General features: G+C 58.0%; 1 protein-coding gene across 2 annotated transcripts in view; it reads right to left on the reverse strand.

Moving 5' to 3' along the window:
• Nucleotides 1–14,906, reverse strand: part of LMNB2 (lamin B2) — a 29,620-nt gene that overhangs the window by 8,643 nt on the left and 6,071 nt on the right. For both annotated transcript variants that reach the window (XM_034945929.3, XM_034945928.3), the window contains exons 2-4: nt 8,273–8,409; nt 1,951–2,107; nt 1,739–1,864 (exon numbers count right to left, since the gene is read on the reverse strand). In XM_034945929.3, coding sequence (XP_034801820.2) covers nt 1,739–1,864; nt 1,951–2,107; nt 8,273–8,409 — 420 coding nt within the window. The remainder of the gene's footprint in view (nt 1–1,738; nt 1,865–1,950; nt 2,108–8,272; nt 8,410–14,906) is intronic.

The raw sequence follows: 14,906 nt of genomic DNA on the forward strand, positions 1-14,906 counted from the left end.
CTTCTGAAGGAAGCTGGCCACCTTTGCAGTCAGCGAGGCGGGTAGCCCAGGCAAGCAGAGCCCTGCGAGCCGCGCACCCACCTGCACAGCCGCGCACCCACCTGCACAGCCGCCCTCCCGCCTTCACGGCTGCGCACCCACCTCCACGGCCGCCCTCCCGCCACCACGGCCGCGCACCCACCTCCACGGCCGCCCTCCCGCCCCCACGGCCACGCACACGGCCGCCCTCCCGCCCCCCACGGCCACGCACACGGCCGCCCTCCCGCCCCCCACGGCCGCCCTCCCGCCCCCACGGCCGCGCACAGGGCCGCCCTCCCGCCCCCCACGGCCGCCCTCCCGCCTCCACGGCCGCCCTCTCCAGGACTCCGCACCCTGTGGGCTGCACAGGCCTGCGTCAGGCTCCCTACCGCAGCTCCCTGTGAGGGCCCCTCCAGGGCCTCTTCCCGGCCCCTGCACCGCCTTCGTGGGGCTTTTCCCAGGTGCCCTGTGGGTTCCACCTGGGGCACGTTCCTGGGCCCCCGCACAGAAGCCCTCGTGAGTCTCTTCACGGGCTGTCTCACAGGTTCCCCCACAGGCCCCCTCACAACTGCCCTGGCGGCCTCCCCTCTGGCTCCTGTGGGGGCCCCCCGACTCCCTGGGCCTGGCCGGAGCGGGGCGCGGCTTCTGAGCGGCCTGGACATCCCTCCACCAGCAGCCAGCAGCTCTCCCTGGACAGGGAGTGTGGGCCCGGCCGGCCCCGGCATTCCACCCTGCACTGTGACATCACAATTGGTTCTAAAGGACACAGGCTGACGCCTTTCCTCCCCACTCCCCTCTCCGAGCCCCTGGAGGCAGAGGCCCCAGGTGAGGGGCTGCAGGTAGGGGAAGGAGGCTGGGTGGGGAGCACGGGCCTCACCCTCGCTTTGGACAAGGAGGCCCTGTGGGAGGCTGGACGGTGGCACCCAGAAGATGCACCTGACGCCTGCCTCATGATCTAGCAGTTAGGATCCCAGGCGGCCAGGGTTCAGCTCTCAGGGTGGGAACACCAAGCTTTTAGAAAGGCAAGAAATCAAAGTAGACCTTCCTTGACACTGAAGAGATATGTTTTGGCTGGGTATGGTGACTCATGCCTGGAATCCCAGCAGTTTGGGAGGCCGAGGCGGATGAATCACCTGAGGTCAGGAGTTCGAGACCAGCCTGGCCAACGTGGTGAAATCCTGTCTCTACTAAAAATACATAAATTATCTGGGCATGGTGGTGCACGCCTATAATCCAGCTACTCGGGAGGCTGAGGCAGGAGAATTGCTTGAACCTGGGAGGCGGAGGTTGCAGTGAGCCAAGATCGTGCCACTGCACTCCAGCATGGGTGACAGAGTGAAACTCCATCTCAAAAAAAAAAAAAAGACGTGCCCACGTCCCGATCCCCAGCAGCTGTGAATGGACCTTATTTGGAAATGGGGTCTCTGCAGATGCCATTAGGTCACTCTGGATGATCCAGGCAGGCCCCAAATCCAATGACAAGTGTCCTTGTAGGATACACAGAGTATGGACACAGGGGAGGCAGCCGCGGGAAGACAGAGGCAGACACTGGGGAGATGCAGCCGAAGCCAAGGGCACCCTAAGAGGCAGGAAGGAGCCTCCCTGGAGCCGTGGGAGGGACCCCGGCCACACGGTGCCCTCAGGCTTCCGCCCTCCACAGCCGTGAGGGTGGACTTTGCGTTTCCGCTGTGCCAGGCTGGAGGCCAGGCCACTCACTCACCTCCTCGAACACACTCTTCCGGAAGTCCAGCTCCTCCTGCAGGCTCTGGCAGCGGTTCTCCAGGTCCACACGCATCAGCGTCTCCTTCTCCAGCTGCTTTTTGGCCACTGCATGACCGTCCTCGGCCTGGGAGACACAGGACAGCGAGCTGGTGTGACAATCTGTCTGCTGCATATACCCTGCTGGGGCGTCCCGTGGCTCCTGGCACCTACCTTGGCCAGCTGGGCCCGCAGCTCAGCCACGTCACTCTCCAGGCCACGCTTGTCGCTGAGGGCGGCTGCCAGCTCCACCTCGCTCCGGTGGAACAGGGACTCCAGGTCCTTCACACGGCCCTGGGCCACCGTAAGCTCGCCCTCCCTCTTCTTGGCGCTGAAAGTCAAGAGGGCAAGTGAGCGGGGAGGGGCAAGGTCCATGGGGCCACAGGGAGCACCTCAGGGGGCGTCAGGCAAGCCCAAGGACAAGGTCACCGAGGCCTCCGAGCCCCAGACCTTCCCGTCCCGCAGACGATGCGGCCCCACGCGCCCAGGCAAAGGCACACGTGCCCTCATCATCTGCCCTGCACTGTCAGGAGTCCAGCAAGTGACAGGCACCAGCGCTTGGGACCACCCTGGAGGCATGGGCTTTCCCAGCCTCTCCTGCCCGTTCTGGACCCAGGACGACCATTTGGGGAGAAATTAATGCATCCTCTGTAAATGTTACAAAGGAAGACCCTGGCCTTTGAAGAGTCGGCCTTGTTTGTAAACTTAAGCTGTCTGAAGCAGGCTCACCTGGTCTTCCACTAAACCAAATTAGCTCCAACATTAGATATTTAAGATAGCAAATACTCAGGCTTTTTAAACACACAAATACTACCAGTGTGGATTGTAGGCACTTAAGCTTTTTTTTTTTTTTTTTTTAAGAGACAGGGGTTCACTTGTTTGCACAGGCTGGTCTCAAACTCCTGGGCTCAAGGAATCCTCCTGTCTCAGCCTCCCAAAGTGCTGGGATTACAGGTGCGAGCCACCGCGTACGGCTGACTCTTAAATGTTTTTAAGCATAATTATAAGTCTTGGAGCTGAATTTCACCCCCTCCCCGCAGGGAACTAACTATATCCTCCCAAGCAACAGTGAGGACACCCAGGGTTCCGCAGCGTCACAACTGCTGACATCTGGGGTGGTCCTCAGTGAGGACACCCCGGGTTCCGCAGCATCACAAATGCCGACATCTGGGGTGGTCCTGAGTGAGGGCACCCAGGCTTCCGCAGCGTCACAACTGCTGACATTTGGGGTGGTCGAGTGAGGACACCCAGGGTTCCGCAGCGTCACAACTGCTGACATTTGGGGTGGTCCTGAGTGAGGGCACCCAGGGTTCTGCTGCGTCACAACTGCTGACATTTGGGGTGGTCGAGTGAGGACACCCAGGGTTCTGCAGCATCACAACTGCCGACATCTGGGGTGGTCCTGAGTGAGGGCACCCAGGGTTCTGCAGCGTCACAACTGCTGACATTTGGGGTGGTCGAGTGAGGACACCCAGGGTTCTGCAGCGTCACAACTGCTGACATTTGGGGTGGTCCTAGGCACTGCAGGGTGCTGAGCACTGTCCCTGGCCTCCACCCACTTCAGACCAGGAGCCTCTTGCTGCCCAGTTTTGACAACCACAAGTGTCCCCAGGAATCACCCAGTGTCCCCTGGGGACAGAATCACCCCAGGATGGGGACAACTGGGTGTATCTGGAATAACACAGCCAAGGCTGCTGGCTGGACATTGAAAGAACATCCACATCCAGGCGGCTCGAGCCCGTGGCCAGAGGTCAGAAGTGACAGGGACCTCTCCTGCCCAGCAGAATGCACTCCCGACTCTCCCCAGAGCCTTTTTTTTTTTTTTTTTGAGTTGGAGTTTCGCTCTTGTTGCCCAGGCTGGATTGCAATGGCGTGATCTTGGCTCACCGCAACCTCCGCCTCCCGGGTTCAAACAATTCTCCTACCTCAGCCTCCTGCGTAGCTGGGATTACAGGCATGCGCCACCAGGCTCCGCTAACTTTTTATTTTTAGTAGAGACGGGGTTTCTCCATGTTGGCCAGGCTGGTCTCGAACTCCCAACCTCAGGTGATCTGCCCGCCTCGGCCTCCAAAGTGCTGGGATTACAGGCGTGAACCACTGCGCCTGGTCCCCCAGGGCCTTTCAAAAGACCACCTAGGCATTTGCCCAAGAAATGAAAGTGACCCATAGCTGAAAGTGACCATATGTCTAAGTATATCTCCATCAATAACTGTATTTGTCTGTATAATCTATGTCCGTATATATCAATTCTACAGATGGCTGTATCTTTTTTTTTTTTTTTGAGATGAAGTTTCGCTCTTGTTGCCCAGGCTGGAGTGCAATGGTGCGATTTCGGTTCACTGCAACCTCCACCTCCCGGGTTCAAGCGATTCTCCTCCCTCAGCCTCCCAAGTAGCTGAGATTACAGGCACGTGCCAGCACGCCCAGATAATTTTGTATTTTTAGTAGAGACGGGGTTTCTCCATGTTGGTTAGCCTGGTCTTGAACTCCCGACCTCAAGTGATCTGTCCGCCTTGGCCTCCCAAAGTGCTGGGATTACAGGCATGAGCCACCGCACCCAGCCTTACAGATAGCTATATCTATCTATTGCTCTATGTATTACTGTCTATCCATCTACCCATCATCCATCCATCCATCCACCCATCATCCATCCATCCATCCACTCATCCGTCCATCTATCCATCCACCCATCATCCATCCATCCATCCATCTACTCATCCATCCATCATCTATCCATCATCTCCATCCATCCATCCTTCCATCCATCCCTCAATCATCTATCCATTCATCCATCTACTCATCCATCCATCCATCCATCTACTCATCCATCCATCATCCATCCACCCATCCAGCCATCCATCCATCATCCACCCATCTCTCTCTCTCTCCCACTAGCTGCCAAGCTCTCACTGTCTGTGGGACTCTTCCTTCCGTCCTTGTGTGACCCGGGGAGGGAGGGCTGCCTTCCCAGCTCACAGTGCCCTCCCTGCCCAGGATCCGTAATAAATCTTCAAACTTGTTTCCTATCGCTGTGCTGAATTTGCGCCTTCTGTCAGAAGAACCAGGAGCTGCCCCAAGCTGGGATCCCAGTGCCAGAGCGATGGTCGGGCAGGCATACCCTGGACACAGGTCAGACACAAGCTACAGGGCAGCCACTGTGTAAACAGGTCTCTTGTGTGAGGGGTCCCTGGTCGGGGGTCAGACAACCAGGTCTAAGGTCACCTGCCAGGTAAAAGCATCCATGCCGGGTACCCTGAACCCCGGGTCTGCCTCCATCCGTGCCGGGTACCCTGAACCCCCGGGTCTGCCTCCATCCGTGCCGGGTACCCTGAACCCCGGCTCTGGCTCCCGTTGTGTCCCGCCAGGGCAGGGTGGCCAGCCGCTCTGGCGCTGGACCTGGTGTAGCCAGGGCTCTCCACACACTAGAGGTGTGGCATCCGCTTGCTTTTGAGAGGCGTGAAGGCCAGAGACTTCGGCCACAAGGCTGATGCACCCTTGTCCGCAGCCCTCAGGGACACTAAGCTCTACTTCCCCACATGGAGCAGATCTCCAGCAGGGTCTGGGGTGCAGATCCCGCATCTCTGAGCACATGCCACACAGGCCAGGCCCTTTCGCTCAGAGGGCTGCGAGCCCTGCGGCCCTGCTGGGGATTTTTGCAGGGGTTTGGGGGAAGCTGGAATCTGTTGGGCAAATCCCGAGTGCCCGCTGTGTGGAAGGCACCGCTCTCACACCAGAGGTGCATCTAGAACCCTTGCCTTACACTGCGGGACGTCCTTGCGGAGGGAGGCATCAGCGACACAGGCTGCCCACCAGACAGGAGGTTGCCTGGGGGCAGGGCTGGAGTGGGGCTGGGAGACAACCCTGGGGGCAGAGACCTGAAGGAGCAGTGCTGGAGGAGCCAGGGCCACCGCTGCTGAAAAGCCTTCCAGGCAGGCGAGCAGCAGTGCAAAGGCCCAGGGGTGAGGTGGAAGAGGCAGGCTGCAGAGCAGCTCAGAGGACTGGAGCGGAGATCAGGGAATCTGGGAAGGTCCTCAGCAACTCGGTCTAAACCACAGGGTTCCGCAGGACTGCAGGGCACACCCAGAAGGCAGGGTGCGGGCTCCCAGGGCTCAGACCCGTTTCCTAAGCGCCAGGCGCTGAGTTAGAATCTTCAGCTGGGTGCCCAGGGTTTTGTGGCAGGCTCTGGCTTGTTAGGTCCTGCACGCTGCTCCCAGTTTCTCTGATTGTGGGGTTTTGGAGATAAATTTGTTAGGATAAGAAAAACATTAGGCTTGGCCCAGTGGCTCATACCTATACCCAGTGCTTTGGTAGGCTGAGGTGGGAGGATCACTTTAGCCCGGGAGTTGAAGACCAGCTTGAGCAACATAGCGAGACCTCATCTCTACAAATAATAAAAAAATTAGGCCAGGCATGGTGGTTCACATCTGTAATCCCAGCACTCTGGGAGGCCAAGGCGGGTGGATCGCTTAAGTCCAGGAGTTTGAGACCAGCCTGGCCAACTTGGTAAAAAAATTAGCTGGGCAGGGTGGTGTGAGCCTCTAATCCCAACTACTCAGGAGGCTGAGGCAGGAGAATCGTTTGAATTTGGGAGGTGGAGGTTGCAGTGAGCCGAGATTGCACCACTGCACTCCAGCCTGGGTGACAGAGCAAGACTATGTCTCAAAAGGAAATAAATAAAAAATAAAAAAAATTAGTTGGGTGTAGTGGTGCATGCCTGGGGTCCCAGCTACTGGGGGCGGGGCTGAGGCAGGATCACCTGAGCCTGGGAGTTCGAGGCTGCAGTGAGCTATGATTGTGCCACTGAGCTCCAGCCTGGGCAACAGAGACCCTGTCTTAATGAAAAGGAAAAGACGGGCCTCTCTGTAGATGCCACGCACTGCTCAGGAGATTGTGAACTGGGAATTCCTCAACACCTAGGGCGGGCACTGTGTAGCATTTTCTTTTTTTAATGTTTTAATTTGAGGTGAAATTCACATCCTGTACATTTCAACATCTTAAAGTGAACAGTTGAGAGGCGCCTGATGCGGGGCCAGCAGCAGCTCTGTCCCGTCTGCACGGTGCAGTTCTGACATTTCAGAGCTCCGTGCACCCCTGACCAAGCTCTAGTCATCCCAGAGCCTGCATGGCTCCACTGATGAACCTGCTTATTAAGCACGGTGGGTGCTGGAGGTAGACAGCGCAGAGCCGCTGCCTGAGCAGGTCCCGGCGTGCACCTGTGCTGTGTGGGATGTGCTGAGAGTGGGCAGCCTGTCCTGGCTGGTGCCTGGCCCCAGGGTCCCCGGCTCATGGCCACCATCAGGGCGCAAATGGTCCCTCCTGGAGCCCCAGGCCCCGGGCAGGCGGGTGGTGGTCCCTGGGCTGACCTGGAGGGTCTCCTGTTGGGGAAGGGAAGTCAGCTCTCCACGGGAGCAGCGCCAGCCCAGGAAGGAGGAGGGCATCGGATGGAGAGGTCACCTGCAACCACGCATGGGGGCCCCGGCACTGCTGGACACGGGGTCCCCGGTCATTCCTCTGGCCACACTCCAACTCAGGGACAACGTGGATTCTCAAGCCACTGGCTGCTGTCACCCCCGTACCAGGTGGCCGAGGTGCCACCCCTCCTGCCAGCAGATCCCTCCATGCTGAGCCAGGCCTGCGTGGCTCTGGGAGAATGAGCAGTGTGGGAAGACCCTGACCCACCCCAGCCTGAGGAAATCCGAGGCACCTGCAGGTGGCTGAATGCTGGCGGCCGGAGACCACGGAAGACAGTGTCCACACGCAGGGCACCAGAGACCTCGCTCTAGCTGGAGCCTCGCATCAAGAAAAGCCTTGAGCTCAGTGTTTCATTGGCCTCCTGGCTCCTCTGAATAAATATTCCTTTTGTCATCATCGTTCTGTTTAAATTGCTGCCCAACCACATCTCACGCCCAGAATCAGGCAAGACTCACTGCCAGGCTGAGAGGGGAGATCGTTTCTGCCGATGGACACAGTTGTCACCCAGAAGGACTTTGCAGCCAACCCTGGGGCAGCCCAACAACCCATGAGCCCCCTGGTCACACACCACACACCGGAGCGTCCCAACAGCTGGGACAAAACCCCGGCACCAAGAACATCCAACCGCAGGGAAATGCCTACGATGGGGCCTGAGGTCAAACGCGTCTCACGGTGTCCACTGGGCGCCGCCCGGGGTCTAGGTAAGCGTGTGCAAGCGCGTGTGCACACTAAGGAGACAGGCCAGGCTGACCAGGAAGCCCTCTCTGGGGAGGCTCGCGGGAGATTTTACTTGTGAGCTTAAGCTGCCCTGCGCTTCCCGCTGTCCGATGTGAGCATCTATCACTTTCCTCAGCACAGAAAAAGTGACGTGGCAGCCACTGGTGGGGGAGAGAGGATGGCAGCTGTGAGCTCCAGGCTGTGCCTGTATCAGAGCGTGCCCCGCACGAGCCCAGCGCTCACCTGCCCCCGTCCACCCCGTGGTGTCGGGATCAGGGTGACGTCGTGCCCAGCCCAGACCACTCACCTCTTGTTGACCTCGTCCAACTCTGCCCTCAGCTTCCCAATCTCTATCTGCAGCCGGGCACGCTCTCGAGCCGTCTCATCCAGGACTCTCCGGGCATCGGCCAGCTCCGACTCGTACAGCGCCTTGATGCCACTCACCTGGGGAGACCCAGGACAGGGTGAAGCGAGAGGGACCCTTCCCCTTGGACTACAGCAGTCAGGGGGCCCGGCCACTGGCCCTGCTCAGATTCCCAGGGACTGGCACGCAGAGAGAGAGGATGGTAGCCTGGGGACACTGGGACACCCTGTGTTGCCCATCTCACAGACACAGCAGAGGGAGCCCCCTGTCGGGGAGGGGCTGGCAACCAGGAGGAAGCCAGGCGACCCTGGGTCCCAGCCATCCCAGGAGCCTCCTCCTCTGCTGCGGCCCCCTCTGGAATGATCATCTCTCCACAACAGCTCCAGCTCCAGCTCCCAGAACAGCGGTGCCCAGTGCTGGAGACCAAAGGCCCTGGGCCTGGACCAGCACAGCAGCTGGATGGAGCCTGTCCCCTTCCCCGGAGGACCGGCCACACCTGGACATGCAGCCCCTTGGCCGCTGTCACAGCGACACGATGCCTGGCCATTAGGTGCATTTTTCACACTCTCGGTTTCAGAACCAGAAAACTGGTGGGATGTTTAATCAAGGATCTCTCCCGCTGGGCACCATGGACACTGGGCTGATCACTCTCGGACAAGTGGTGATGACAGCAACCCGGGGCCCTCCCAGACCCCACTGGGCCTGAGAGCCCCCTGCCCCCACCAGCCTCTGCAACCTGGAGTCCCCTCCTATACCCCTCTGGGCTCCTGAGACTCCCCCCAGGCCTCTGCAACCTGGAGCCCCCGCTCCCCCAGACCCCGCTGAGCCCAAGATCCCCCACTTCTGCCAACCGGGGACCAGCCCGTGCCCCTCTGTGCCCCCACCTCGCACGCAGGCACATGGCCCAGGCTTAGGCTGGGCTGTTCCCTGGGATGGAGGGAGGAGCATCTGGCCTCCCCATGCCGTGTCCCCCCGACAGGCCAGCTGCCAATGTGGTGGCTCGGAGGCTCCAGGACGGAAGCTCCCACCCCTCAATCACAGGGATCTGCAGTCAGAGTCCCCAACTCCCCACCCCACCAGCGGCCCCCACCTTTCACCCCTCGATCACAGGGATCTGTAGTCAGAGTCCCCAACTGCCCCCCCCACCAGCGGCCCCCACCTTTCACCCCTCGATCACAGGGATCTGTAGTCAGAGTCCCCAGCTGCCCCCCACCACCAGTCGCCCCCACCTTTCACCCCTCGATCACAGGGATCTGTAGTCAGAGTCCCCAGCTGCCCCCCCCACCAGCCGCCCCCACCTTTCACCCCTCGATCACAGGGATCTGTAGTCAGAGTCCCCAGTTGCCCCCCCCACCAGCCGCCCCCACCTTTCACCCCTCGATCACAGGGATCTGTAGTCAGTCCCCAGCTGCCCCCGCCCACCAGCGGCCCCCACCTTTCCCCACGGAGACCAGCCCAGCCAGCAGGGACACGGGGAGGGGCTGGAGAGCCAGGGGTCACCAGGGCAGGCAGAAGCAACTGGAACACCCTCTGGGCCGCCCGGCTAAAGAAAGCCCCTCCCTAAGCCCCGCGCAAAGCCCCCAAACCCGCCCCTCTCGAGGGCCTCCGGGTGAACTCGAGGCACATGCAGTGCCAGGGAAGGAGACCTCTTCACTTCCTACTAATCCTGCTGCAACCACAGCCGCCACCTGCCCGGCCTCTGCACGCGCCAGCTGGGGGCACAGCTCAGGCTTCTAGTGGCCTTCCTGCCTCCCCTCCTCCCACAGGGCCATGCACTCAATGAGTTTAAAAATATGTGGAAGCAAACCGCAGTGAGATGCCACTTCGCACCCGCCAGGGCGTCCGTCAAGAAGACAGACAGTCGCAGGTGCGGGCGAGTACGCAGAGAAATCGGAACCTCACAGGCAGCGGCAGGAACCTGAGCTGAGGCAGCCCTACAGAAAACAGCCCAGGGGCTCCCCCAAGAGTCACAGAGCCACCCCGTGACCCGGTAACTCCACTCCTGGGTGTGGACCCAGAAGACATGAAATTCACATCCATGCATGTTTGAAAACTACACATGGTGCCAGGCACGATGGCTCACGCCTGTAATCCCAGCACTTTGGGAGGCCGAGGCGGGCGGATCACGAGGTCAGGAGATCAAGACCATCCTGGCTAACACGGTGAAACCCCGTCTCTACTAAAAATACAAAAAATTAGCTGGGCGTGGTGGTGGGCACCTGTGGTCCCAGCTGCTTGGGAGGCTGAGGAAGGAGAAAGCGTGAACCCGGGAGGCGGAACTTGCAGTGAGCCGAGATCGCGCCACTGCCCTCCAGCCTGGGAGACAGAGTGAGACTCCGTTTCAAAATAAATAAATAAATAAATAAAATGAAAAATAAAAATAAATAAAAAAATAAAAGCAATGCGGTCCCTCCACCGTCCACACACAGGAACATGACCCAGCTGTGTAACGGAGCAAGGTTCTGACACCACAGTGTGGATGCCCCTTGAGGATGTCACACTCATGAGACGCAGACACAAAAGGCCACACAGTGTGTAATCCCATTTCCATGAAATGTCCAGGTCAGGCCAGTGCACAGACACAGGCAGCGGGTGTGTGGGCAGCGGGGCTGGAGAAGGGGACGGGGAGTGAGTGCTGAGGGGACAGGCTTCTTTTAGTGGGGATGAACGTTCTAAAATTGGACACATTGCTGGTGGCACAGCTGTGGAGATATGAAAACGCGAAACCTGCGGGTGAGCTGGGTGAACCGTATGAGGCGGGAATTAACTGCTCCGGCTCTGGCGCTGAGGAAAAGGAGGGCCGGAGGATGGCAGGCGGAACCAGGCCCAGCACCGCCCGCTAGAACGCCGTGATGTTCCCACAGCCCTACAGGGCCAAGGGTGTCTATGCAAGGTGGGTACAGGGTCGGCCTGCATCTGGAGGGCCGCACCCCCATGTTACAGGCGAGGCTCCTGTGCAGAGGGCTGGGGGCCTGCCAGGACGCACCCCTTGGCAGTGACCGGGCCTCTTCTGAGGTGGGACCCTCAGCCTCAAACCAACGCATGCTGGGCCATCTGGACAAGTCAGAGTCTCAGGCTGCCCCAGCACCGCAGCTCCAAGTCCCGTCAGCCTACAGTGGGGCGGGATAAGGGTTCCCAACCTGATTTTATATATGGGAAAACTGAGGCATGGGTCAGTAAAAAGCCTCCTCCTGACCACCGCTGGGTCCTAGACATATCAGGTCTGCGGGGACCAATTGTAGGACAGGGACCCACAGAGGCAGCAGTGCAAAGCGAGCTCCTCCCGCGGCACCCCGGCCACCCCCAAGCCCTCCCTCCCATGCAGGCGATCATCTGGGCCGTGCCCTCCACATCTGTGTCCTGGGAACAGACTTCTAGAATAACCCAAATCAGGAAAAAGGGGCCAGCTCCACGCCCCAAACAGCTGGGCACCAGGTGCAGGCATGGTGGTGTCTGCCTCTCCCTCAAAGCTCCCAAATGCCCCTAACCTCAAGGGAGGGGCTGACGGGACACCCTCAGGATGGGGGTCACACACGAGCTCTCCTGTCCCCACAGAGAGAGAACTGACTGCGGCTCACGAGGCAGAGGGGCCAGGATGAACAAAACAGCAGAGTTTCCAACAAAGACAAGATCAGCGCCGGGACACACAGGAGCCCGTTCAAGGTGAGAAAAAACAGCAACTCTGCAATGGCAGCCACACGCACAGAGGCATGCTGGGCACCCCCAGACCATGTGCACAGCGGTCCTGTAAGACTCTAATGCAAACCTGGCATGGGGGCTCACGCCTGTCATCCCAGCACTTTGGGAGGCTGAGGCGGGCGGATCACGAGGTCAGGAGATCAAGACCATCCTGGTTAACACGGTGAAACCCTGTCTCTACTAAAAATACAAAAAAATTATCCGGGCATGGTGGCGTGCACCTGTAATACCAGCTACTCAGGAGGCTGAGGCAGGAAAATTGCTTGAACCCAGGAGGCAGGGGTTGCTGTGCGCCAAGATTGGGCCATTGCACTCCAGCCTGGCGACAGCCAGACTCCACTTCAAAAAATAAAAACAAAAAGAATCTAATACCATATTCTTACTGCACCTTTCTTGTGTTTATTTACTTATTTTGAGACAGAGCCACACCCAGCCTGGAGAGCAATGCCGCAATCACAGCTCACTGCAGCCTCAAACTCTGGGCTCAAGCAATCCTCCTGCCTCAGCTGCCCCAATAGCTGGGACTATAGGCACACGTACTACTATGCCTGCCTAATTAGTTTCTAACTTTTTTTTTAAGAGATGGGGTCTTGCTATGTTGCCCAGGCTGGTCTCAAACTCCTGGACTCAAGCAATCTGCCTGCCCCAGCCTCCCAAAGTACTGGGATTATAGGCGGGAGCCACCGCACCCAGCCCTTTCTCGTGTTTAAATGCTCACATACTTACCATTGTGTAACCGGTGCCCACAGCATTCCACAGAGGAGCGGGCGGTGTGGGTCTGTGGCCTAGGAGACCACGCCCGAGCCTGGGTGTGTGGTGGCTTCCACCATCCGGGAGTGTGGGAGTGCACTCTACCATGCCCACACAAGGGGCACGTCTCCTAACGACACGCTTTCCACAAGGTATCCCTGTCACTAAACGACACCTGACTTGAATTAATAGTTTGTTCATTGTAGATTTTTTGAATTAATTGATTTTTTAAAAACATTCCATTAGGGCCTGGCGCGCTGGCGCATGCCTGAAATCCCAGCACTTTGGGAGGCTGAGGCAGGCGAATTACTTGAGGTCAGCAGTTCGAGACCAGCCTGGCCAACATGGTGAAACCCTGTCTCTATTAAAACACAAATTAGCTGGGTGTGGTGGTGGGCGCCTGTAATCCCAGCTACTCGGGAGGCTGAGACAGGAGAATCACTTGAACCCGGGAGGCGGAGGTTGCAGTGAGCCGAGATCACGCCACTACGCTGCAGCCTGGGTGGCACAGAGAGACCCTGTCTCAAAAAAACATATACATATGTCCGGGTGCGGTGGCTCACGCCTGTCATCCCAGCACTTCGGGAGGCCAAGGCGGGTGGATCACCTGAGGTCAGGAGTTCGAGACCAGCCTGACCAACATGGAGAAACCCTGTCTCTACTAAAAATACAGAATTAGCCAGGCATGGTGGCGCATGCCTGTAATCCCAGCTACCCAGGAGGCTGAGGCAGGGGAATCGCTTGAACCAGGGAGGCGGAGGTTGTGGTGAGCCAAGATCACGCCACTGCACTCCAGCCTGGGCAACAGAGTGAAACTCCGTCTCAAAAAAAAGAAAAGAAAATACATATACATATACATATACATATACATATACATATACATATACATATATATATACATACACACATATATATGTATATATTCCATTAAAACATTACTCATCCCATCACCCCAGCGTGACCATGAGCAAAACAACACACAAACCCCCACTGAGGAACATCCTACTGCACACCTGCCCAGCCCGCTCAGGACCAACCAGAACCTCTAACCAGGAACGTGGAGGAAACTATCAGCCTGGAGGAGCCTGGGAGACAGTGACGTAGTCACTAAATGTCACGTGAGATAGTGGATGGGGTCTTGGGGCAGGAAAGGACATTGGGGAAACTGAGGAAGTCTGAATACATGATGGATGTTGCTGGGCGCAGTGGCTCACAGCTGCAGTCCTACAACTTTGGGAGGCTGAGGCAGGAGGATCAGCCTGCCTCAGCCTTCCAAAGTGCTGGGATTACAGGCATGAGCCACCGCACCTGGCATAAGATGATGGGAGGCTGAGGCGGGCAGATCACCTGAGGTCAGGAATTTAAGACCAGTCTGGTCAACATGGTGAAACCCCATCTCTACTAAAAACACAAAAATTGCACCATTGCATTCCAGCCTGGGCGAGCACAGGGCAAGACTCTGTTGCCCAGGCTGGAGTGCAGTGGCACGATCTGAGCTCACAGCAACCTCTGCTTCCCGGGTTCAAGCGATTATCCTGCCTCCCAAGTAACTGGGACTATAGCCGTGCATCACCATGCCCAGCTAATTTTTGTATTTTTAGTAGAGACGGGGCTTCACCATGTTGGCCAGGCTGGTTTCAATCTCCTGACCTCGTGATCCGCCCACCTCGGCCTCCCAAAGTGCTGGGATTATAGGTGTGAGCCACTGCGCCCAGACGGTTTTTACATTTTTAAATGGCTAGGGGTAGCCAGGAGAGGTGGCTCACGCCTGTAATCCCAGCACTTTGGGAGGCAGAGGCTGGCAGATCCCCTGAGGTCAGGAGTTCGAGACCAGCCTGACCAGCATGGTGAAACCCCATCTCTGCTAAAAATACAAAAATTAGCTGGGCGTGGCAGTGCAAACCTGTGATCCCAGCTACTGGGGAGGCTGAGGCACGAGAATCGCTTCATCGCCTGAATCCGGGAGGCAGAGGTTGAAGTGAGCGGAGATTGTGCCACTGCATTCCAGCCTGGAAAACGAGACTGTCTCAAAAACAAAAACGATAAAGGCCAGGGGGCAAGATGAAGAGACTTTGTGACACAGGCAGATTCTATGCACTTCACAGTTCCATGTATATAAGTAAAGTTT

Source organism: Pan paniscus, chromosome 20 (assembly GCF_029289425.2).
Source record: "Pan paniscus chromosome 20, NHGRI_mPanPan1-v2.0_pri, whole genome shotgun sequence".
Classification (NCBI taxonomy): domain Eukaryota; kingdom Metazoa; phylum Chordata; class Mammalia; order Primates; family Hominidae; genus Pan; species Pan paniscus.